Consider the following 25,016-nt stretch of genomic DNA (forward strand, 5'->3'; position numbering starts at 1 on the left):
AGGTTCATCTATCATTGGAAGTAATACTAACATTTGTCTTCATTAGCAAAATTTTGAATTTTTGATTTTTTTGTATGCTTCCTGTTTTATCACATGCAGTGCTATTTTTAAATGTTCTTTAACCAACTCACCTACTATATTTAATCTTGCCCTAAACTTTGATACATAGTCCAAATACGTAATCTCTGAATGCTGACTCATCAATTTCTCCTTAATTCATTTCAATGACCGTCTCACCTTATGCTCAAAAACTGACACAAATGGATTGAATTTGGTAGAATCCTTTGGTGCATTCCTAATAGCAAAAAGTACAAATGGAATTCCTTTATCCCAATCCTCTGTATAGTCTTGACTGTAGGCCCTTAACAGGATCTTTAAACTTTGTTCAAATGCTCCCTGCAATTCTGGATGGTATGAAGTGGATTTGAATTGTTTTATTCCTAAGCTATCCATAATTTCCTTGAATAATTTTGATGTAAAAGTTGACCCTTGATCTGATTGAATGTTTGTGGGTAGTCTGTATCAAAAAAGCAATTTGAGTAACTCGTCTACAATCCTTTTAGTCCTGATATCGCATAATTGAATGGCCTCTGGAAATCTAGTGGACCAATTATTATGATCAACAAATACTGATTTTCATTTTTTATCTTAGATATGGGTTCTATGCAATCAAGACCCTTGCAAAAGGTTCCTCAAATGCAGGAATTTGTATTAATAGTGCTGGATTTATCGCTGCCTGAGGTTTTCCAATTACCTCAAACATATGATGCCTCAGTGTATAACAAGGCTGCCTCATGGTGCCAGGGACCCGGGTTTGATTCTAGCCTTGGAGTTTGCTCATTCTCCCTGTGTCTGCATGGGTTTCCTCTGGATGCTCCGGTTTCCTCCCATAGTCCAAAAATGTGCAGGTTAGGCGTATTGGCCATGCTAAATTGCCCGTAGTATTCAGCAACATGTAGATTAGGTGGATTAGTCAGGGGTAATAGTGTAGAGGAATTGGTTTGGATGGGTTACTCTTCAGAGAATCGATGTGGACTTGTTGGGCTGAAGGGGCTGTTTCCGCACTGTAGGGGTTCTATAAATAAAAATAAAATGGCATGTCCAGCAAAATTCAACCACATCTTTATGCAGTCCAAGCAGATAAAAATGTTTGGATTTTGGATTGAGTTTTCCTTACTCCCAAATGACCTCCTACTGGTATTTAATGTGCTACCCTCAACACCTCCTTTCTATAATCCACCTGTAATACAACTTGATGAACTTCTGCCCATTTCTCATCTGCATAAATGTGTAATGGTCTCAATTTCCTTGTCAAGACATCAGTTTTAAGATAGTAAAATTCTGGGATACACTCAGATTCTTCTGTGTATGCTTTTTAATACAATTTCTTTCATTTTTCATCTTCTGTTGTCATTCAGTTAATTTCTCTGAACTAAAAATATCCACTTTGTCCTCCACCTGTTCTTGTTTTCTCTCAACCATTTAGTCAAACGTTGTCTCCGAGAATTGTACTTCAAATTCTTTATCTTTATTCTTTGATTTCTCCTCCTGCTTCAACCTGTGGCTTTGTGACCTTGTTACCTCAGTCAGGAAAAATCCCAGGATGTACTTTCTATAATACTTCAATTGACTGATTATCTCCTGGATTTTCAACCACAATAGTCATCACTTCTAACTGTGATCCAGCTATATCATTACCAAGGATAAATTGGATTCCTGGAACTAAGAATTTCTCTATTACTCCTCCTACCACTTTTCACTGGACTGTCCAATCTCACTTTATATAACGGAACGTTGCTCCTCTCACCATGAATTCTAGTATATTACCACCTTTTTTCGAAATACTCCTTCTGAATTACATATCTCCTTATCTCTCACCACCAAAGATTGACATGCTCCCTTATCTCTTAAAATTTTAATTTCTTTACCTGCTCCTCCTGGCATACATGTGTAAACATTATCCTTACAAGTAAATTCTTTAAAGTGATCTGGCACTTACTTCACAACCAACCTTTGATCAGGTAGTATATTCTATTGCAGCTTTTTAGCTTCCATTGTGCTTTCCTTTCCCACTTCAACAAAACTCACTGGCTTATTCTGTTTCCCACATCTAGCTTCCCAGTGCTTTGGCTAAACCACCAACACTGTGACTTCATGTGGCCTACTTTATTGCAGTGAAAACACCTGAAATTTTTAACTTTTCTTTCCCACTCGTGGGTTTTATTTTTACAGTGTGGTAAACTATCTTTACTATTTTCAATGAGATCTCCTTTTCCTTTACCACCTGAGGATTTCTCTTTTCCCCAATTTCTATCCCTGACAGACTGAAATTGATGTCAGAAGCCAAACTTTAATTTATGAACCAACTCCTAATCATCAATCATTTCCATTGCTAATCTTGCAGTTTCTACTCTCTGTTCTTCCACTATTTCAGCAAGTGAATTTTTGAACTCCTCCAAAATAATCTCTAAGGACTTCATGTTTTATCTATTTTCAGTACTGTTATTCACTTCTCAGAATTACTTTGTTTGATCCTTTCAAACTCAATGTACATTTGATCAGGTTCCCTCTTTAGGTTCCTGAAACATTGTAGGCTTCTGGTACAAGCTGATATAGACTTAATATGGCTTTCTTCACCTCCTCATTATTTCCCAGATACCTTCTCTGATAGTGATGCAAATACCTCACGAGCTCTACCTACCACATTTGTTTGGGTCAACAATACCCGCATGATCGCCGGCCATTTCATTTGTTTAGCCACTTATTCAAATGAAATGAAAAAGGCTTCGACATCTTTCTCTTCAAACTTAGGTAATATTTGGACATATTTAAACAAATTACAACTGGGCCTTTGGCTTTGCTCATCATCACTATCCTCCTCACTAAGCCTATCTTTTACCTTCACCTCTGACCTTTTAAGTTGATTTTCCTCTCTGCTGGCCAACATCTGAAGTTCAACCTCCCTTTCTTTCTGCTTTTCTTTTCTCTCTCTCTCTCTCTCTCTCTCTCTCTCTTTCTTTTTCTTCTGCTAGGGCCTTCCTCTCCTTTTTCCCCTGCTTTTAATAGTAATTCAAACTGTTTCATTTCCTTTTCTATTCCTGTTTGTTCTGCCACGGTTTTTCTTTCTTTTCTTTTGCCTCTAGTTCAAGGTACATCATTTGCAATTAAATTTTAGCCATTTCTAAAGATTCCGATGGCTTTTCTGGCAATCATAAATGTTGAGCTACTGCTGCAATTACCTTCCCTTTTCACATGGACAAAAGCAACTTCAACTCCAGCTTGTTTGCCAGTTCAGAAATTTTTATCTTGCTCACTTCCGAGAGAACTCCCAAAGTGACTTCTTCCACCCCAAGGAAACTCTTAGTGACTGAAAGAACCATTACAACACAAAGCAACCCTTGTTTAAAACAACCTGAAACACCCAAAACAAAACACTAACACTTACCACTCGCTGCATTTGAGCACACCTGGAATTAAAGATTTTGATCCCAACAAAACCGCTCAATATATAACAGACCCTAACTTTTTCGTATTTTAAAAGTAAATGTGAGGTGCTACATTCCAGATGAGATTTGATTGGTCAAACTACTGGATGTTAAGCAAAATACAGTTTATTCAAACTACAGTTAAAATACAATAAAAGAAAGAAGAACTTGGAATAACTTAGATCAATTGGAAACCTTAATTAGTAATAGTTAATGTATTTATTATTCTGTTAACTGTTCCAATACAGCAACATTCCATAAACACACCCTTGGCAAAAAGGCAAATTCAGAAAGCAGATTGTCTCACATGTAGTTCTCCAATTAGGAGGAAAGAACATAAAAAGACAATTCTGAGAGAGAGAGTGTAGTAGCAGCCAGGAGGGATTCACTGCTTTCCAACCCTGCTGAGACCCCAGAGACAACTGCGGAAAGCTGACTAAAAATTATAGACATGTGAGAGCTTGCCCTCATCTACTCAGGCTGCTTGTATTGTTCCAACTTTTAAAAAGACTCCAAGGCCTCACGAGTTGTTTCTCTTCTTATAGACTGCTCAACACATGTCCTGCAATCTCTCTGTCCTAAAGAAACCAGGACAAAACACACCTCTTAAAGCCATAGCAACCTCACAAGTGTGATAATTGAGCACCAGTGGGTGAGTCAATGAAGTAGCACTGGTATTGTCAGTGGATGTGAAGAGATGGTATGCTTTCTGATGGTGTCATCCAGGATCAACATGTAGATCAGAAATAAAAGAAACATAAGGCATCTCTTTGGGAGCATCAGAGTATGAGTAAGAAAATAGGCCACATATTTGTGTCTTGTTTGTTGTAGTCTGCAAGCTGAAGATTAAATTTATACATTGATGAAGATTCTAATAGTTACTGCATCTATGAATACCTTCATCTGAAGTACAACTGGACTTTTGGAAATTTCTTCAGTATACCAGAATATTGCCAAGCTCAATCCAAAAGCCATGGTGGTCATGTACTGGCTTTGGATAGGATGGTCTGGTTCAAATCAGTTGGAAGCTGACTATGGTTTTGCTGTTTCCTTCCTTTTCTGAGGAAAGTTGAATTTAAAGGTAGGCTATGGAGGTCAGCATACTCAGAGGAAAAAGCCAGGTATTACTTAACTTGACTAGCTTTTCATTTCTTCTGATCAGTGACACCTGAAACACAATGCATAAAACTGCATTTTATTAAATATATGAATTAACCATCACACAAATGTGTACTTCTGGGTGAAATGGAATTTACTAAGGGACATATCAGATGAGGCCAGAGGATTTTTTTGATTAGGTGGAGATTTGGTGGGAGGATGTTTTAACATGAGTGTATGCAGAGGTTAGTGTGTAAGCAGTAAAGTCATGGATATATACTAGTGGGTCATTACTTCTCCTGCATTCTATGATTGGATTAGTAGCGAGGCTGTGAGGGAGAAAATCTGTGATTAGAGGAGCTGGAGCAGTTTTCCTTGATAATCTTTTTTGAACTTGGACATCCTCCGGGAGTCAGGTGCAGAAAAGATGATTGGTTGAATGGCTGGAAATATAATAGCAAGGCCAGGAGCATGCCATACTAGAAATGTCATCAAGGGCAACAGCCAGTAAAGAGAAGATACATCCTGCATTTTAAAGTTTTTGTACTGCTGACATGTTAGTGAAGTTCATGTGATTTTGAATTAATTGATTGGACTGCATTTTGAAAGGAGCTTATCATGCCTCACAAATATTTTAGCAGCTCACTAACATAATTCTATAATATCATGTAGCTTTTGTTATAATGGTGTGAATTTTTGTTTTATTTTCTATGAGTGGCATGGTTTCTTGGTGGTTAAAACTACCGTATCATGGGGCCAAGGAACTGGGTTTGATTTCAGCCTTGGGTCATTGTGTGGAGTTTGCATGTTCTCCCCCTCTCTGTGTGGCTTTCCTCCGGGTTCTCTGGTTTCCTTCCATGGTCCAAAGCTATGCAGGTTAGGTAGATTGGCCTTGCTAAATTGCCCAGAGTGTGCAGGCTAGGTGGATTAGACATGGGAGATGCAATGTTATCAGTGTCAGGTTGTGCCTCTGCAACTGAAGTATTCTAATCTTGAAACATACGGAACATAAAGACAGTTTAGAGGAGAACGTTGCTGTCCAAGGGATTAGCTGTGAGGCAGCAAGGGCTCAAGATAACTTTAGAAGGAACTATGAGGGGAAAATGCGATTCATAACAAGGTACTACACGTAAACCTGAAAAATATTGCCCGTTAGATCAAAATTTGAGAATCCAGTTCAGATAACAAAGTTGATTTGCAGCAGGATTCGGCTGTAATAAAGATTGAGATTGCTGGAGTAAGTTAAGGAGTAGCTAGTATCTGTAATGAAAAGAAAGCAGAGCTTTTATTCCAGAAGGAGTTAATCAATGGACTAAAACATTATCACCTAAAAAACAAATCTAACCAGATCACCTCACTCTTTGATCCTTGTATTGGAATCAAGGCCTCAGTACTCCATCTCATTTAATTCCTTGATTCTTAATATCCCACAACAATGGAACAATTTATCTTGGTCTGTTCAACGGACCTTTCTCTTATTTCTTGAGTGATTCATGAATGTATTGAAAAGAATAGAGTGTAATAAGTAACAATCTATCTTGTTCCTCTTGTAAGCTGCCAGCCTTTGAAACTGGAGGTTAATGCCATCTCATGACCTCTTCTTGAGTTACTTTTGTTTCTCTATTCCTCTTTTTCAAGCTTGTTGAATTACAGACAAGAACTCAACATATATATTTCAGAATTTTTTAAAAATCTGGCTTGGTTATACTGGTACTGGCTCAATACTAATGCCCTTGTATCATTCAAAAGTATGAAAATTATTCTGGTCTTTCAGATGGTGGCAACAGAACATTACGAACTACTACCATGGAATCAAGCATTTTAAAGAAAACAGATGGTAAGTGGAAATAATTGGACTAATAAAAATTCTTGAACAATGTCAAATTCTGCTATACCTGCGATTTGGGATCTTTGTAGTATGCAACAAGATTAAATTTCTCCAATATCTCAGTTGGTAAGTGCAATATCAAGTGTGGATCTTAATTTCTTGAACAAGGAGGATCCTGGATTTGACCTCCATGTTCAACAAAGGCAATTAGTGTAACATTATAGTTAACCTCAGAGTCTTGGTTGGGACAATGAATAAAAGCCAAAGATGGGGCTCTGTTAAAAGGTCTTTGTGTGTTTGAAAATGATAAGTGAAGGCATGATCAGGCTTGGCTATGATGTACTGTGCAACTGAATAGTTTGATAAACCTTTGACTGTCTAAGGTGACATATTAAGAATAGTCACTTTGGATGAGAGCATGGACACATGGAAAAATAACTTAAATAAGTCAGTAACATAATAAAGAAGGAGATGATAGAAGTTCATAGCAATAGAATAAAAAGGAAATCCATAAACTTTGTTCTGTTCAACTGACCTTTCTGTTATTTCTTGAGTGACTCGTGAATGCTTTGAAAACAACAGAGACTGTCATAAGTAACAATGATTTCAGACTTTTAAAGCACTGGCAATAAATGCATGTATGTTTCAGTGCAATCAGTATAACAACAGCAACTTACATGTCATCCTGAACATAAGTTAGCAATGTGTTTCACAGGAGCTTTATAAAAATATAGCATCAAGCCATATAGTGAGATATCAGGTCAGATGGCAAAAGCTTGGTCAAAGGGGGAGGTATCTTAAATGCGAAAAGCAAGGTAAAGAGGTGAAGTATAGGGACGATATTCCTGTGCATAGCACTGAGGCAACAAAAAGCACAACAGCCATTAATGGAGTAATTAAAATAGGAGAAGCTGCAGGAGCCAGAATTAGATGACTGTAGAAATCTCTGAGGGAGGCACAAGGCCATAGAAGGATTTGAAAGCAAAGATGAGAATTTTAAAATCAACACTGTGCCTGACTGTGTACCAAAAATAGATTAGGAAATGCAAAGTCTTATATGTACTGAATTTGGTGAGAGTTAAGATCTGAGTGATAGTCCTTTGGATGATCGCAAGTTTATAAAGAGTAGAATGTGGGACACCAGCAAGGAATCAAATCTGGAGATAACAGATTAGCTAAAACAAGGCAAGTTGAGCACTGTTACATAAGTGGAAATAAAGTCTTACTAGATGGAAGCTTATTCTGGAGCCAAATATGACACTAAAGTTGTGAATATACTGTAATGGATGAGTATAACCTCAGTTTACAGAATGAGGGATGGAATTAGTAGCTAAGCAACAGAATTTGAAAGGAACCAAATCTGTCCCATTTTATCTTTCAAGGAAAGTGCTTAAAGATATAATTAGGTGGTGAGGCTTCATTAATGGGAAAAGTATTGTCACACCTCAGTCAGGTTTTCTCTTATAGTCATAATGTCTATGAAATGATCCACTGTAGGTTTACGGAGGGAAAGGATCTTGTTCCCAAGTGAACAGACCCTTCTGGAAGGAGCTCCTTGGAGGGATAATGGGAGATGAATTGTTATCAGAGTCCACAGAGTTAAACAGTTGGATGGGTTATTTGGGCAGGAAGGAAATTGGCAAGATTATCCCCAAATGATTGCATTGAGCAGGAAAATCAACTGAAGAGTGTGATGAGATAATGGAAGGAGATAATTAGTTCTGGTTGTCTGTTGTCATTCTAATCTGTTAACCTTGACTCTATATTAATAATCATGTAAGTTAGGTTAGCCTAATATCTCTTAGAGATGTCAGTATCTCTTGTCAAATGTAATATCGTTATCCTGTCTTAAACTAATGTATTCTGATATCTTAATGTGTAATAAACTACTCCTTGTTACTTAAATATGTCCTAAAAACTTATTAGTAGTTAATCCTTCGCCACTTATAGTAGTGAGCCCTGTAGACAAGTTTTACAAGAAAGGTTGATGGCAACATTTCTATCCAAAGAAGCAGAACTGGCTATCAACTGTAGATATCCTTTACAATACCAACCGTTACCAGCTCATGGTTGGAGTAGAGTCTTGCTACCAATCCTTCTTTCCATACAGGACTGAGGGTCATATATGATTAACATCAATCGAAGATGAACTGCTAGTAAGACTTAACAAGAAAAGACATTTGTCTTAACGACAAGATCTAGTTTATTGCACAATAGCAATAGATGCAAGTTACATGGGCTAGTTAGAAATTAAGACTATCAGGAGCCAGTGATGGCACATTTGACCCCATTGGGATCTCAACCTAGATTTCTATTTCTGCCCCTAAAACTGACACAATTAGACTGAGTGAAACTTAATGCAGCCTTAGATATTAATCCTTTCTTATACGTTTGCTCACAAACTATTTTACCAATAGTTAATAGCTATACATTCAATTATAAAGCTACATTTTATTTACCACTCCCCCATCAATGCCCAAGACTGTTAACTTAACAAATTCAGGCAGTAAAGAGGTAACACAATTCTTCCAGAATGTGGTCTCTTTGAACTTGGAAGATTTGTTTACCTTTGGCTTAAGGATTGTTGACTTTGATTCTGATCATAGAGTCCCTACAGTGTGGAAGCAGGCACTTGGCCCATTGAGTTCACACCAACCTTCCAAAGAGCACCCCACCCTACCCTATCCCTTTAATGCTGTATTTTCCATGGCTAATCCAACTAGCCTGCACACCCATGAACACTATTGGCAATTTAGCATGGCCAATCCACTGACCTGTGGGAAAAAATCTGGAGCGCCCAGAGGAAATCCACACGGACTTGGGGAGAATGTGCAGACTCCACACAGACAGTCAACCAAGTTTGAAATCAAATCTAGGTTGCTGGGACTGTGAGGCAGCAGTGCTAACCACTATGCCACTACACCGCCCAATCATGACATCAATTGACCTGTGAATAATTACTCTACTGGTGGATCTTTTATCTCTTGGATGTCCTTCGCTCAAGATTTAATTCCTGCTCAGCCCAGTAGAGGTCCAGTTCTTTATCTGGAGGACTCTAAATTTCCTGAATTCTCTTTGTAGCTTATACATAATATAATCATGAAGCTGCTTCATGGAAACAAGGACTATCTTCTTTGAAACTTCTTTATTATTTATAGCATTCCTTTAAACTTGAGAATTATGCTACCTGAAGCATGTTGTTTCGTCCATGTAAGCTGTAATTTCTGTTTCCTCATCCATGGTATTTGTTCTGATAAGATACTGACAAGATCCTCTGTTTAAGGTGTAAATTCATGAAATATTCATAAACAATAAAAGGTTTCTTGATTAGTAAGGTGATCTAGGGCTACGGGAAGAAGGCAGGACAATGAAGTTGAGAAACGTCAGCAATGATCAGATGGTGGAGCAGACTCAAGCCAAATGGCCTAATTCTGCTCCTATAGCTTATAGTCTTTATCAAACTCTAATTGTTCAACTATCAATTTCCACTAGGAATGCCTCTGATATCTTTTCTAATGTTCTAACATATTAATATTATTATTAATCAGCATTTGATGTCACGATGCTGTAAAGTTCCAGTAGTGACCTTTAGTTTTATAGATCTAGAATTCATTTGTTATAGCATTATCATGGTACTGCTTATGCCTGTGCGTCTTTTTTTGTTCTGTTGCACTGACAATGACTCTGAGTATCTGCTGTTTGGCCTACTCTTTTGTTGACTTGTCACATGTCTGGGAGAAAGTGAGGACTGCAGATGCTGGAGACCAGAGTTGAAAAATGTGGTGCTGGAAAAACACAGCAGGCCAGGCAGCATCTGAGGAGCAGGAGAATCGATGTTTTGGGCATAAGCCCTTCCTGAAGAAGGGCTTATGCCCGAAACATCGATTCTCGTTACCAAAGTCTTGGAAAGCCTCTTCAAATGTATGCACTTTATTTTATATTTTGATGATTATAATATCATCAGCTATAGGTCCTATTGAATACAATATAGAATTACATGTTCAGATTAAGAATTGTTATGAATCCGAGTGTCGGAGAAGTCTGGCTGTCATTTCTGAGACTTTTTTTAATATAAGGTCGAGTGGCTAGTGTGTTGGGTCATGGTATGTCCTTGTTGTGTTGTTTATCTGTCAGGCATCTACAGATAAAGTTGCAGGGATATCTATTCTTGGTAAAGACTTTGTAGAGGTGTTTTTCTCCCTCTCTTCACAGATTGAGAGTTGTGCAGTGTGTTATAGACCTTTTGAACAGGGTACTGGATTAGTGGTGCTGGAAGAGCACAGCAGTTCAGGCAGCATCCAACAAGCAGCGAAATCGACGTTTCGGGCAAAAGGCCCGAAATGTCGATTTCGCTGCTCGTTGGATGCTGCCTGAACTGCTGTGCTCTTCCAGCACCACTAATCCAGTATTTGGTTTTCAGCATCTGCAGTCATTGTTTTTACCTTTTGAACAGGGTCCCAATGCAGCTTACATGTGTTAGGGTGGTTGCTGTTACAATGCAAGATCTGGTCTGTGTGTGTCCTTACACTTTTGTTGTGCATTCCTCGTTCTGTGTTCTTTCTACCATCACATCTAAGAATAGGAGTCGGTTGTTAATCTCCTCCTCTCTCATAAATTTGATCTCTGTGAACATGATGTTGATAATCCAGTGTGTGCACTCAATCCCTGTTCTTTTAATTATGTCCACATGTCTAATCCAAAGTTTGGGTCAGATTTATGTTTGTTCTCGTCTTTGAACACCTCTACAAAGTCTTTGCCAAGAACTGATATCCCTGCAATGTCATCTGCAGATGCCTGGCAGACAAACAATGCGACAAGGTCATGCCATGACCCAGCATAATAAATACTCTATTTTAAATAAAACACATCTCAGAACTAACAGCCAGACCTCTCCAACCATTCGGATTCATGACAGCACATAAACTGACAGCCATGCTCAAACAACAACTCACCAGAACAAAAGACCCAATACCATCATGGAGGACAAACATGGTGCACAAGATTTCATGCAGGGATTGCATGAAACACTCTGTTGGAAAAAAAAGGCAGACAATAGCGATCCACATTCATGAACATCAACTAGCCACTAAACACCACAACCAGCTGTCCCTAGTTCCTATATACACAGCTGACAAGGACCACAAATTCGACTGGGACAACACAATAATAATAGGACAAGCCAAACAGAAGGCAGCCAGAGCATTTCTAGAAGCCTGGCACTCACCCACAGACTCCATCAATAAACACATAGACCTAGACCCAATATACCGACCACTGCAATGAACAACCAGAAGAAGCAGGAATGAAACAAAATAAATTCCAACCAACCAGTACAGCAGCACTTCACAGGAGACTCCACAGCACTGAGGACCCTTAGAAAGGAAGCAAACCAACTTCCCAGCTCGGCGAACATACCCACAACAACTGCAACTGGCACCTGAGCTACAAGTCTTTACACAGATGTTGAATATTGTGTTCTGTTTGGCTTTTCTCTGAAATTAAATCAACTCAGTAGAGTTATTTCTCTGCCTTTACTTCTTAACACAAGTGTTATAAAGGTTGGCCACCCATGCAAGAAACCAAAACACCCAAAGAGGAACACCTCATCCGCTAATCTGTGAAAAGAATGTGAAAAGTGCTGTAATCTGCTTTTCTGCAACTTCTAGTGGTTAAATAAAATAAATCCCTGACACTCACTTCAAAATCAACAAGTAACAATTTAGTTATCAGAGCCTGAGGGGTGACCTTATAGAGGTTTACAAAATTATGAGGGGCATGGATAGGGTAAATAGACAAGGTCATTTCCCTGGGGTGGGGGAGTCCAGAACTAGGGGGCATAGGTTTAAGATGAGAAATGAATGATTTAAAAGGGACCTAAGGGGCAACTTCTTCATGCAGAAGGGATGGGATGAGATGGGATGAGCTGCCAGAGGAAGTGGTGGAGGCTGATACAATTACAACATTTGAAAAGCATCTGGATGGGTATATGAATAGGAAAGGTTTAGAGGGATGTGTGCCAACTGCTGGCAAACGAGACTAGATTGGTTTCGGATATCTGGTTGGCATGGACGAGTTGAACTGAAAGGTCTGTTTCTGTGCTGTACATCTCTATGACTCTAACAGTGAATAAATTAACTAAACTTAACAAACCAAAAAAGTCCCTTATACCTACTAACTATTCCCAAATAAAACAAAATTCTAATGGTATGCTGTTCAAATAAATACAAGTCCCATTCATATAACTAGAAAATATAATCTGGTCTGTCAAAATTACAGCCAGGTTATGTATCTTCTGTAAGGTTCCAAAATGTTCTCCATCGATTCTTCTGTCAGGAACGCCTTCTCTGTTGTTTCTTCTGTTATTATTTAGATGGTGCTTTCTCTAAGACATAGATGACTGTGAGAGCCAATGAATCTCTCTCGAGAGCTGAGGGCTGTTAACTCTGGCAGATGATAGTTCACACCCTCTTTTATACCTGTGATGACATATCAATATTTTGTACAACAGATTTGGCCCTATACTGTCAAAACCATCAGATTTAAATTTAATAGGTTTTGGTATCTACGTGCCAGGTTCAAATTGATTGGCTAAATTCAATAACCTTTTGTCTTGGTAAAAACTGCTGCTTGGTCTGCTTTGATACAGCCTTTTGATATAAATGATTCAGTTTGAGCTCTCAGAGTATTTGCAAACTCAAACTGCTGCTTACAGACATTCATTTTAAATTTCTAAGCCCATAAATAGCACCATCGTTTAAAAGAACTATGCAATGCTTCCCCCCTAGCATTTTACAATTTTACAAACACTAAATTTTAACTTTCTGCCTCCCAATCTACAATTACTTACCCAACTTCACAACACAAGTCTTTATTCTTCTTGTCCCTATTGCTGTTTTAAATCTGCAGTACCTCAATGCTGTTAGTAATTTGCTGTCTTTTATTAAATCCATGCTTCTCAATTATCTGCCTGCAAGATTTGGTTATTTTGCACAATGGCAATGCTGTCTTTTTGTCTTTGTTTTGCAAGCTTTTAGTCTCTGCATTATACCTATACTTACTTCTTTTTTAAAAAAAAACTTCCAATTCTGTATTGTGACAATGCTTTCTTCTAAAGCTTTAAAATCTGTTAAATTGTGCAACTATACTGCCAATTTGGGAGGGGTGGGGTTTGCAAATCTCTTTTGTGAGAAAAATGATGGTTTACCACCTCCTGTGGGTAAACTGAAGGTTTTTCACCATCTGTAGCCAAGATGGAGACTTCCCAATTTTCTCCAGGAAAACCAAATGCTTTTGTACGCTTCCCAGCCTAACATCAATGCAGTTTCTTTTTTCAAACTTTTCAGAAATGTTTTTGTGCCTGTGCCTTAATAAACCCACAGTTTAAAGTATATATCTCCCAATTTTATCACAGTCTTAAAATTCTTTGAAGTATCTTCATCTGCCAGATCCTATCTTCTAAATCTTCTAAATTGCCTTTTGTTCTCTTAAATCTGCTTTGCCACATTTTTAATGCTGTAGGCTTGGAATTACTTCATCTAATGGCTCTAGACTTTACTTCTGAATCTGTGTTTTGTGTCCACTTACACTGGCAGTGACATTGCTGTAAACAGTGAATGTTCCTTTTTAACTTTTCACTTTCTCATTTGTGTTATTAATTTAAATATTTTTTCCTTGTCCATGGGGATTTTTAATTTCAATTACTGAGCTTTAAATGGTCACTTCCCAGCTGAACCTCAATTTGGTACTGGTCCTATAGGTTTTTCTCCTCTGAGAACGTTTAACACTGAAGTGTGACTACATTTTCTATTCTCCTAATGGCCAGCACAGGTTTTCCTGCACTTTCTTTCAGCTCTGAGGTGAATGTTAAATAGATTTTGTTAGACATAATTACTTGTGGAGCCAGAAATAACACATCTGACCCCACTGGAACCTCAAGTCACATTCCTCATTTTCCATTCAAGTCTGCATGACATCATCAGTTTGGGTGGAGCTTAATTCTGTCTCCAATTTTAATTATTTCTGAAATATTACTTTATACAATCAAAGCATTGGAAATATCACACAGTTTGTGGAATCAATTGCATGCAGCCAGTGATGCAGTAAAGTCTGGAACAAAGGATTGGTCTAAAGATCACTAGCAAGTCAAACTGGCATATGAGTGAAGGTGGAATTCATATGAAGCTATCAGCTGATGTGAGCATTAATTTGGAAACATGATTCAAAGATCAGAATTGATTTGGAAAGAGACGCCAACCCTAGATGTCAATGATTTGGTTTAAGGTCCAGCAATATAATGTAATCAGCTTTAGGAGAAGTGTCTTCACTGTGTTGTTACACGGGATCAAATGTACAGGCTGATCTTTTGAAGTTAAAACCTGTGAATTAGGAAGTTTTGATTTTGTATTGATTGATTAGGAGCATTGATACTGTGATTTTCCACACCTCAAATTCCATATTTCATCAGATTGAGAGGGAACTGGCAAAAAGGGAAAAATGTCAGTCCAGGTACTCAGCGTGTTGTCATGTACCTTGTAGCAACTGGTTAGACAGTAACAGGAAAAAATACTTTAAGGATAATGTTGTGCTTTTGTTTAAGAAGGGATTTAAGGAGAAGCCTGGCAACTATAGACTTGTGAGTCTGACTTCAGTGTGAATAAGTTGCTGGAAGTGGTTTTAAAAGATAGGAGATGTAAGGAATGATTAGAGATAGACAGCATGGCTCTGTGCAAGCGAAGTTGTATCTCACAAACTTGATTGAGTTTTTTGAAGAAGTATCCAAGGAGATTGATGAGGGCAGAGTGGTAGACATTGTTTATTTGGCTTTCAGTAAAACTTTTGGCAGGGTTCTGCATGATGTGAAGGTGCTGATGTTGGACTGGATGAACAAAGTAAAGGGTTCTGCATGGTAGACTAATTAGTAAAGTTAGATCACAAGGGATTCAAGGTGAGCTTGCCAGTTCGATACAAAATTGTCCTTAATAACAGGACACAGAGCGGTGGTGGAGGGTTGTTTGTCAGTCTGGAGGCTTGTTACCAGCAGTGTTCTATGGAGGATTGGTGCTGGGTCCACTTTTGTTTGTCATTTATATAAATGATTTAGACGAGAATATAGAAGGCATGGTTAGTAAGTTTGTGGATGATACCAAGATTAGTGGTATAGTGGACAGTTAAGAAGGTTATCTAAGATTACAAACAGATCTTGATCAGTCGGGTAAATGGGCTGAGGAGGGACAGATGGAGTTTAATTTGGTTAAATGTGAGGTATTGCATTTTGATAAAGCAAACAAGGGCAGGACTTATACAATTATAAGTAGGACCTTGGGTAGTGTTGTAGACAAAAGAGACCTAGGAGTTCAAGAATATAATTATTTGAAATTTGCATCACATGGACAGGGTGGTTAAGAAGGCATTTACCATGCTTGCCTTCACTGCTCAGTTGAGTATAGGAGTTGGGGCATCATGCTTAGGTTATACAGGCTGTTGGTGAGGTCTCTTCTGGAGTACTGTATCCAGTTCTGGTTGCCTTTTATAGGAAGGTTATCATTAAGCTGGAGAGGATTCAGAAGAGGTGTGTGGGAATGGAGGGTTTGAGTTATAAGAAGAGGCTGGACAGGCTGGAACATAGGTGGTTGAAGGATGATATTATAGAGGTTTACAAAATCATGAAGAGTATAGATAAAATGAATGGCAGGTGTCTTTTCCCTAGGGCTGAGAGGGGGGGAGCAGTTTCAAAACTAGGAGACAGTTTTTAAGATGAGAGTAGGAAGATTTTAAAAAGGCATGTGGACAGGTTGTTTTTTACACAGAGAATGGTTTGAACTTCCAGAAGAAGTGGTGGATGTAGGTACAGATGCATCATTTAAATGAATTTGGATAAGTATATGATTAAGAAAGGTTTGGAGGGTTATGGGCCAAGCACAGGCAGGAGAGACTAATTTAGTTTGGGTTATGGTTGGCAGGAGCTGGTGCACCGAAGGGTTTGCCATGGTTAGCCATGCTGACTATCTCTAATCATTCCTTACATCTTCAGATCCTATCTTTCAGAATCACCTCCAGCAACTTACTCACACCGAAGTCAGATTCACAAGTCTATAGTTGCCAGGCTTCTCCTTAAATCCCTTCTTAAACAAAAGCACAACATTATCCTTAAAGTATTTTGTCCTGTTAGTATCTAACTAATTGCTACAAGGTACATGACAGCACACTGAGTACCTGGACTGACATTTTTTCCTTTTTGCCAGTTCCCTCTCTGTCTGATAAAATATGGAATTTATATGACTCTACGAAATATTAGTCATGAGTATTAATGAGACATGTTTAATTTCATTTCCTGACTTAGATAGTAACAACAAATTGCATGCACATATTCTCTTTAACTTAAAAATAGCATTCTAAGGTACACTTCATAAGAGTGTTATCTCTCTTTGCAGAAAATTTAATATCTTTGATTGTTTTTGTCTTAGCAGGTGGAGCTACTGTTGTCCAGACCAAGTCCTCCTTTACTTCCAGCAGCACATCATCCAAAAAGATTGGAAGGTAAGAATTACTTTTTAAAATTCAGAGTACAACAGAGTAAATTCAATTTACTCTGAAACATTTAAACAGTGAATAAAATCTCCTAACTCTCAGACACTGCTTCCTATCTCCCCCAAGGCTCATGTCTGTACCACTGAACATCAAGCTGTTATTTCCAGAACTGTCACTGATCTCATCTTTTCTGGCAATCTCTGTAGTTTCTCATATCATTGTCCCTCAACCTTATACAGCCTACTTCTACCTCCTTTCCAAAATCCACAAACAGAACTGCCCTATTTCTGTTCCTGCCTCACTGAATTTATTTGTTCCTATTTTGACTTTACTTTTCTCACCTTCTTTGTTCTGTCCCTTCCCACTTGCATCACGATTCTGCTGATGCTTTGCAATGGTTCCAGAATTTCCAGTTGTTGCCTCCTGTTCACCAGAGATGTATCATCTCTTTGCATGTCCATCCTCCCTCAGTCTGAAGGCCCTCCACTTCTTCCTTGGGAAGAAAGCCTAAAGAGTCCTCATTTACCACCACCAATCTCTTTTGCATGCTATACTCATTCTCACTTTGAAAAACCTTTTTTTAAACTCAACTCACTTTCTTCAAGCTAAATGTGTAGCAGTGGATACCAGCAAGGGTCCCATTTGTGCCTGTCTCTTTTTGTGGTATCTGGAACATTCCTTATTCTAGTCCTACTCACCCTCTCACCCACAACTTTCTGTACTACTTTGATGATGCCATCTGTACTGCTTCCTGCTCTCTTCTGGAATTAGAAAAGTTAATCAACTTTGCTTTCAATTTCCATGCTTCTCTTCTATTCACCTGCACCAAGTATTTTGCGTCGGTGTTTACTGTAGAGAAGAACATTGAAGATACAGAATGTGGGGAAATAGATGGTGACATCTTGAAAAATGTCCATATTACAGAGGAGATGGTGCTGGATGTCTTCAAAAAAGTAGATAAATCCCCAGGATCAGGTGTACCCTAGGACTCTGTGGGAAGCTGGGGAAATAGTTACTAAGTCCCTTGCTGAGATATTTGCATCATCAATAGTTACAGATGAAGTGCTGGAAAACAGGAGGTCGACTAACATGGTGCCACTATTTAAGAAAGGTGGTAAGGAAAAGCCAGTGAACTATAGACCAGTGAGCCTGCCATTGGTGGTGGGCAGGTTGTTGGAGGGAATCCTGAGGGACAGGATTTACATGTATTTGGGAAGACAACGAATGACTTTGTGCGTGGCAAATCACGCCGCATGCTATTGATTGAGTTTTTTGAAGAAGTAACAAAGAGGATCGATGAGGGCAGAGCAATGGACATGATCTGTATGGAATTCGGTAAGGCATTCGACAAGGTTCCACATGGTAGACTTGTTATCAAGGTTAGATCACATGGAATACAAGGAAAAGTAGCTGTTTCGATACAAAACTGACTCAAATGTAGAATAATGTGGAGGTGCTGATGTTGGATTGGGGTGGATAAAGTTAAGAATCACACCACACCAGGTTATAGTCCAACAGGTTTATTTTGTAGTACTAGCTTTTGGAGTGCTGCTCCTTTATCAGGTAGCTTGGAACAGATTCATAAAACACAGAATTTATAGCAAAAGATCTCAGTGTCATGCATCTAGCTGATACGATATGTTGAACAAACCTAGAGTGCTATTAAGTCTTAACAGCAACCTAGGTTTATTCAATATATCGTATCAGCTGCATACATGACACTGTGATGTTTTGCTATAAATTCTGTGTCTTATGGTCCTGCTCCTCAGCTATCTGATGAAGGAGCAGTACTCCAAAAATTAGTACTGCCAAATCAACCTGTTGGGCTATAACCTGGTGTAATGTGATTTTTAATTTCAAAGGTAGAAGATAGAGGATGGTGGTGGAGGGTTGCCTTTCAGACTGGAGGCTTGTGATCAGTGATCACAGGGGTTGGTGTTTGATCCACTGTTTTTCATCATTTATCTAAATGATTTGGATGTGAACATAGTAAGTTTTCAGATGACACCAAAATTGGAGGTGTAGTGGGCAAGGAATAAGGTTACCTCAGAGTACAATGGGATCTTGATCAGATGGGCCAGTGGGCTGAAGACTGGCAGATGGAATTAAAATTTAGATAAATGTGAGGTGCCACATTTTTTTGGAAAGGCAAATCAGAGCAGGACTTATATACTTAATGATAAGGTCCTAGGGAGTGTTGCTGAACAAAAAGACTCTGGAGTGTAGATTCATGGTTCCTTGAAAGTGGAGTCTCAGGTGTATAGGATAGTGAAGAAAGCATTTGGTATGTTTCCCTTTGTTGGTTAGAGCATTGAGTATAGGAGTTGGGAGGTCACGTTGCAGATGTACAGGACTTTGGTTAGACCACTTTTGGAATATTGTGTGCAATTGTGGTCTCCCTCCAAGATGTTGTGAAACTTGACAGGACTCAGAAAAGATTTACAAGGATGTTGCCAGGGTTGGAGGGTTTGAGCTATAGGGAGAGGCTGAATAGGATGCGGCTGTTTTCCCTACAGTATTGGAAGCTGAGGGGTAAACTTATAGAGGTTTATAAAGTGATGAGGGGCATGGATAGGGTTAATAGACAAGGTCTTTTCCCTCAGGTGGGGGAATCCAGAACTAGAGGGAATAGGTTTCGGTTGAAGGGAAACATTTAAAAGGGACCTAAGGGGCAACGTTTTTACATAGAGAGTGGTGCCTCTATGGAATGGGCTGCCAGAAGAACTTGTGGAGGCTGGTACAGTTACAACATTTAAAATGCATCTGGATGGGTATTTGAATAGGAAGGGCTTCGAGATAAGTGGGCCAAGTGCTGGCAAATGGGACTAGATTATTTTAGGATATCTGGTCAGCATGAACCGAAGGGTCTGTTTCCGTGCAGTACGTCTCTATGACTCTATGGTCTATCTCTGACATGACCTTTCTCTTCCTTGACTTCACAGTTTCCATTTCTGGGGATGTGCACCAACTTTCACCAACTCCCAGGGTTACCCTTGACTACATTGTCTTACGCACTGTTCTGCGAAAATCTTTATCCATTCTCCCAGTTTCTCTGTTTGTATTACATCTATTCCGATGATGCCACCTTCCACCAGGCCTCAGATAAGACCTTATTTTTTCTCAACTAAGGATTGCTACCATTGTGGTTGATAAGTTGCTCAACTGAGGTAAAATGAAGGGCTTTTGCCCGAAACATCGATTTCACTGCTCGTTGGATGCTGCCTGAACTGCTGTGCTCTTCCAGCACCACTAATCCAGACGTTGCTCAACTGAGTCCAACCCATCTCCCTCACTCCTTCCCTGCCATCCCAGAATAACAATAGGATTCTACTTGTCCTAACTTGCCAGCCCCACCAGACTCTCATTCAAATGATCATCCTTTGCACATCTTCCCCTCCCCTCCACTGTCAGAATTCCAAATAAAATTCCCTCTCTGACACTCTGGTCCATTCCTCCATGACTCCTAATACTTTCTCAACATTCCTCCACCCATTGGTACAGTCCCATGCAATCACAGAAAGTGTAACACTTGCCCATTCACTTTTACTATCTAAGACACCAAACACACCTTACAGGCACCAGTATTTTACTTGTATTTCTTTTAATGGTGATTTTTATGCTGTTTGCTGCTCACAATGCCCACTCTTTTTTACATTAGCAAGATCAACTGCACATTGGGTGACTGCTTTGCAGAACATCACCACTGTCTCTATAGGAATTACCCTGGCCTTCCAATTTCTCACTATTCTGTCTTGTTCCTATGCTAACATTTCCACTCTGAACCTGATACAATGTGCCAACAGAGATTAACATAAACTGGCAGAACAATACCTTGTTTTCCATTTGACATTTACATCCTCTAGGATTCAATATTAAGTTTCACAACTTCAGAGCATGACCACTGCCCTCCATTTTTTTATATCCCATCACCCTCCCCTGGCTGTGCCTTGTTGACTTTGCTCTCAGAAGAACGAACCCGTTTTCTCCTGTTCACATCTATCCTTTTTTATCTCTATTACTCCTTTACCACAATTAGCATTTTCTAAACTCTAGCTCTGAATATTAAAACTTCTCAGATTAATTGTAACCAATCTGATCAAGATCTTTTAATCTAGGAACTGGACCAAGGAAATGCACAGTCTACATTATTCAACTACTCCCTGGAATTGTTTACTGAACCATGTACATTTGGAATTCTTTCACTGTATGGCTTTTTTTCAGTATTTTTGACAGAGAAGATGATGCACGGTCTAGTAGTGTGTCAGCACTTGAGAGGAAGCAGGCTGAGAAGAGGAAAGAGGTGATGAGGTCACAAACGCTGCCACGCACTTCAGGAACACAGGCACGGAAGGCATTAATTGAGAAACTAGAAAAGGAAGGTGGAAGGTAGGACTCTCAAAAAAGAAGTTTATAAAATACATTTTGTGTTGTGTCCTGAGAAATTCACCTAGGCTCTCAGGCCACACCTTCCAAACCCATGACTACTGCCACATACAAGGACATGGGTAGCAGATGTATGGGAACACCAACACCTGCAAGTTTGTTTTGAAATCAGACGTCGTCCTGACTTGGAAATACATTGTCATTCTTTCCATGTTCTTGGGCCAAAATCCCAGAACTAACAGCCCATGGCTATACATTCACCGAATGGACTGGAGCAGTTGAAGAAGGAAGCTCACAGTTACCTTCTTGAAGGCAATTAGGGATGGGCAATAAATGCTGGATCAGCAACATCTCGTGAATGAATAAATAAATTATTTGTAAAAACATCATGCTGAAAATCTTGTATTGTGCATTATTCTATATTCCATACATTATTACAATGTTACATGAGAAAACAATACTAATTTTGGTGCAGAGTCAATTCAATAAAGTATATTCTTTAAAATGCTTTTATAGAATGTGAGAATTGCTAGTATGACCAACATTTATTGTTCATCCTTGATTGTCTACCGATGAGAAAATAGCGGCAAGTTACCTTCACTCCACATGATATAGGTATTACACCCAAAATGACATTAAGGAGGGAGCTCCAGCATTTTAATACATTGCTAATTAGGAACAACAAAGCATTTCCAAGTCAGTATGATGTGTGATTTTGGGGGTTCTTGTGGATGGTGGTGGATTTGAGTGTCTGATGTCCTGGTTTTTCTAGTTGGAAGTGTTTGCAGACTATCAAATGAGTCTTGATGAATTATTGCGGTGCATCATGCCCTGCTAACACCAATTACAGAGACAACAATTCAAAACTAACGTAAGAAATTGTTTATGAGACAATAGATTCTAACTAGATAAATCAAATAGATTGTGAGTTCCTTCAGTTATCAGTTTTTTAAATTGGTTGAATGATTTTTCTTAATGATTAGTTCAGTATCTTGATATTTACCACAATTAATCATGTAAGTTTTATCTTCTAAGGCTGGACATTTTTAGATGAGAATGTTTCCCATCTAGCTGTCGGAAGAGTCTGTGCAGAACACATCTCCACCAATACTGACTTTGATGTGGCCATTTGACAAATTAGCTGGAGACAGGACTTCTGCCTTCACTTGGAACAAAGTCCTGCTGCAGACAGCTGATTGCCAATCAGATTTGTTATAGCATAAAGCATATTAGCAGTCCATGACTGGGACTATAAGTGGTCATTAATTGCACACTTAAGGCCATCAATTGGAACAGGGCCAAGTGGGCTGGCCTAAGCCTCACTTGTCCCACCATAAAATTGCAGACATGTTGAGACAACAATGGGAAGGCTATCTGAGGTATATTAGACTCCTCCATTGGGTGCAGATATGCTTGTAAGAGACTGCAAAATTCTCCCCCTGCTATTATTTTACATATTAGTTAGATTAGATTCCCTACAGTGTGGAAACAGGCCCTTCGGCCCAACAAGCCCACACAGACCCTCCAAAGAGCAACCCATCTCACTCTGACTAATGCACCAAACACTATGGGCAATTTAACATGGCCAATTCACCTGACCTGCCCATCTTTGTAACTGTGGGAAGAAACTGGAACACCAAAAGGAAACCAACGCAAACACGGGGAGAATGTGCAAACTCCACACAGACAATCGCCCGAGGCTGGAATCGAACCTGGGACCCTGGTGCTGTGAGGCAGCAGTGCTAACCGCTGCATAACCCAAACATATAAATAGAAAGCAGGAAGCACCAGCAGTGCTTCATCCAGAAGTTCACTGAAGATGTTACCTGGTATGGTGACGAAACGTCTGAAAATGAACCTTCCAGCTCAGCGAGCAAACCTACATCTAGAAGAGAGAACAGTATTGAGTAGTTGTTTATTGGATTGGGGGAGGTGTATAGTGCAGTTTCCTTTTGGTACTAAGAATGCCTCTTTATGAAAATATAAAGGACCAAAACTTTGTAAACGGTGTGATATCGAAATTTTACATCCCACAACTCTTCTTGCAAAGATAACAGTGATAAACGTCAAAGGGACATAGAGATGGAATGGGTGCTTAAGTAGCAAACTGAATTTAGTGCAACAAACTGTGAAGTAATATATTGTGGTAGGAAGTAATATGTAAAGAAGAATATATTTTTGAAGGGAGTGTATTGTAAGAATTGTATGTTTTTATTTCTCTGTATTTTTAGTTATAACCTGAATTGAGAAAAGAACTGTTTTAAGGCCAGGGATGATTAGAGGATTTGCTGCATGTTTTGAGAGCAAGTAACCTGACACTTATTATAAACACTGTTTATTCAGCTGTTGGTTGGAGCAATCATTTAAGTGTAGTTTACAGATGAGCTAGAGCCAAAGGGTTGCATATAAGTGAAACTTTGATAGGCAATAAGTAGCCGAATGGTCTGTTTTCAGCAGTAAAATTCACCTTAAGCCTGAAGAAAACCAGTTTAGTTTTGTTCTCCAGCAGTTGCTGTAAGCCATGACTTTACCAGGTCAGTGAAATTTTATAAGTGTAAACCCCTGGGCCTCCTGCAAAAGAACCATCTCAGCAGATGCTGTGAACAGAGACCATCAAACTGCTTTCTCAGTTTTCCTTTTGTCAACAATACAGATGTTTTTCACTGTGTCTGCACACATAAGGGGGAACTTATAAAGGGAATAGAGTTTTAATTAAAGTTATATACCAACAGTTCATCATTGAATACCTGTAGCTAAAGTCTAATAACTAGTTGTAGATAGTAATTTTTGTTAAGTACAGAAACCTGCTGTGTGTACATAAACGTAATTTCCCCACCAGTGAGAATGTCTACAAATCAAGTTCCAGCCAGAGACTTAAATGATGACCCAATAGGTTTTTCAGCCAATCAGGTCATGAAATAGGAAGTAACTTAAATTTAGCAACGTAGATGATCAGGAAGTTAGCAGGCACATCATTACCTTGTTGAGTCAAAGGTCCTGGCACTATATTTAAAGTATATTCAGATAGACAAACATTCCCTGCAAGCCACAAGGATCACACAGGCTATCTGAGTGGATATCTGCAGCTAAATAATTTGGCCCTTCTGCTGTTTTCCAGTGAGATTGACTCCCTTCCATTACCAGCCTGGCTGTCTTCACCATATTCTCTGAACCATTACACTCCAACATGCCCCCTTAAGTCATCCTCTGTCTGCAGTCCAATTAATGTGTCAACCATGGCATGGCATTGACAAACACCTCCCAGAATGGACAAAGTAACAACTATTCTCTTCAATTCCCAGGAAGTAGAATACTTTGCTTGTTCCAAGCCTCTTATATGCAGTTTGGAAATCCTGCACTTGCTTGTGGAGTACTCAGTTGGGAAAGGAAGTTTAATTCTGATGAGCTGACCTTTTAATGAGGATGCTTGGCAACCAAAGCATCAAGAAGTACAACCTATCCTCGAGGCTTCCAAGAACTTATTGCAAATTGTCATACTGCTCACTGGAACCTGATTTTGGCCCTTTGTAGAATTAGATTCCCTATCTGCCATTTTTCCCACTTCCAGGAGTGGAATATGATTCTAGCCCCGAGACATTAATTCCTCCCCTTTGTTTTGCAAACACACATGAGGAAGAAGTCAATATTTCATTAGTTGCTTTGATTGGGTTTTGTGTCTGTTTTAGTTATTGATG

The 25,016-nt window shown here is 39.1% G+C and overlaps 1 protein-coding gene across 3 annotated transcripts in view; it reads left to right on the plus strand.

Annotated features, from left to right (window-relative positions):
* Positions 1–25,016, plus strand: part of smtnb (smoothelin b) — a 355,969-nt gene that overhangs the window by 297,850 nt on the left and 33,103 nt on the right. For 2 of the 3 annotated variants that reach the window (XM_072587983.1, XM_072587985.1), the window contains exons 14-16: positions 6,358–6,420; positions 16,875–16,947; positions 21,160–21,324. In XM_072587983.1, coding sequence (XP_072444084.1) covers positions 6,358–6,420; positions 16,875–16,947; positions 21,160–21,324 — 301 coding nt within the window. The remainder of the gene's footprint in view (positions 1–6,357; positions 6,421–16,874; positions 16,948–21,159; positions 21,325–25,016) is intronic. The other variant, XM_072587984.1, reaches the window with a different exon arrangement.

The sequence above is a fragment of the Chiloscyllium punctatum genome, chromosome 17 (assembly GCF_047496795.1).
Source record: "Chiloscyllium punctatum isolate Juve2018m chromosome 17, sChiPun1.3, whole genome shotgun sequence".
NCBI lineage: Eukaryota > Metazoa > Chordata > Chondrichthyes > Orectolobiformes > Hemiscylliidae > Chiloscyllium > Chiloscyllium punctatum.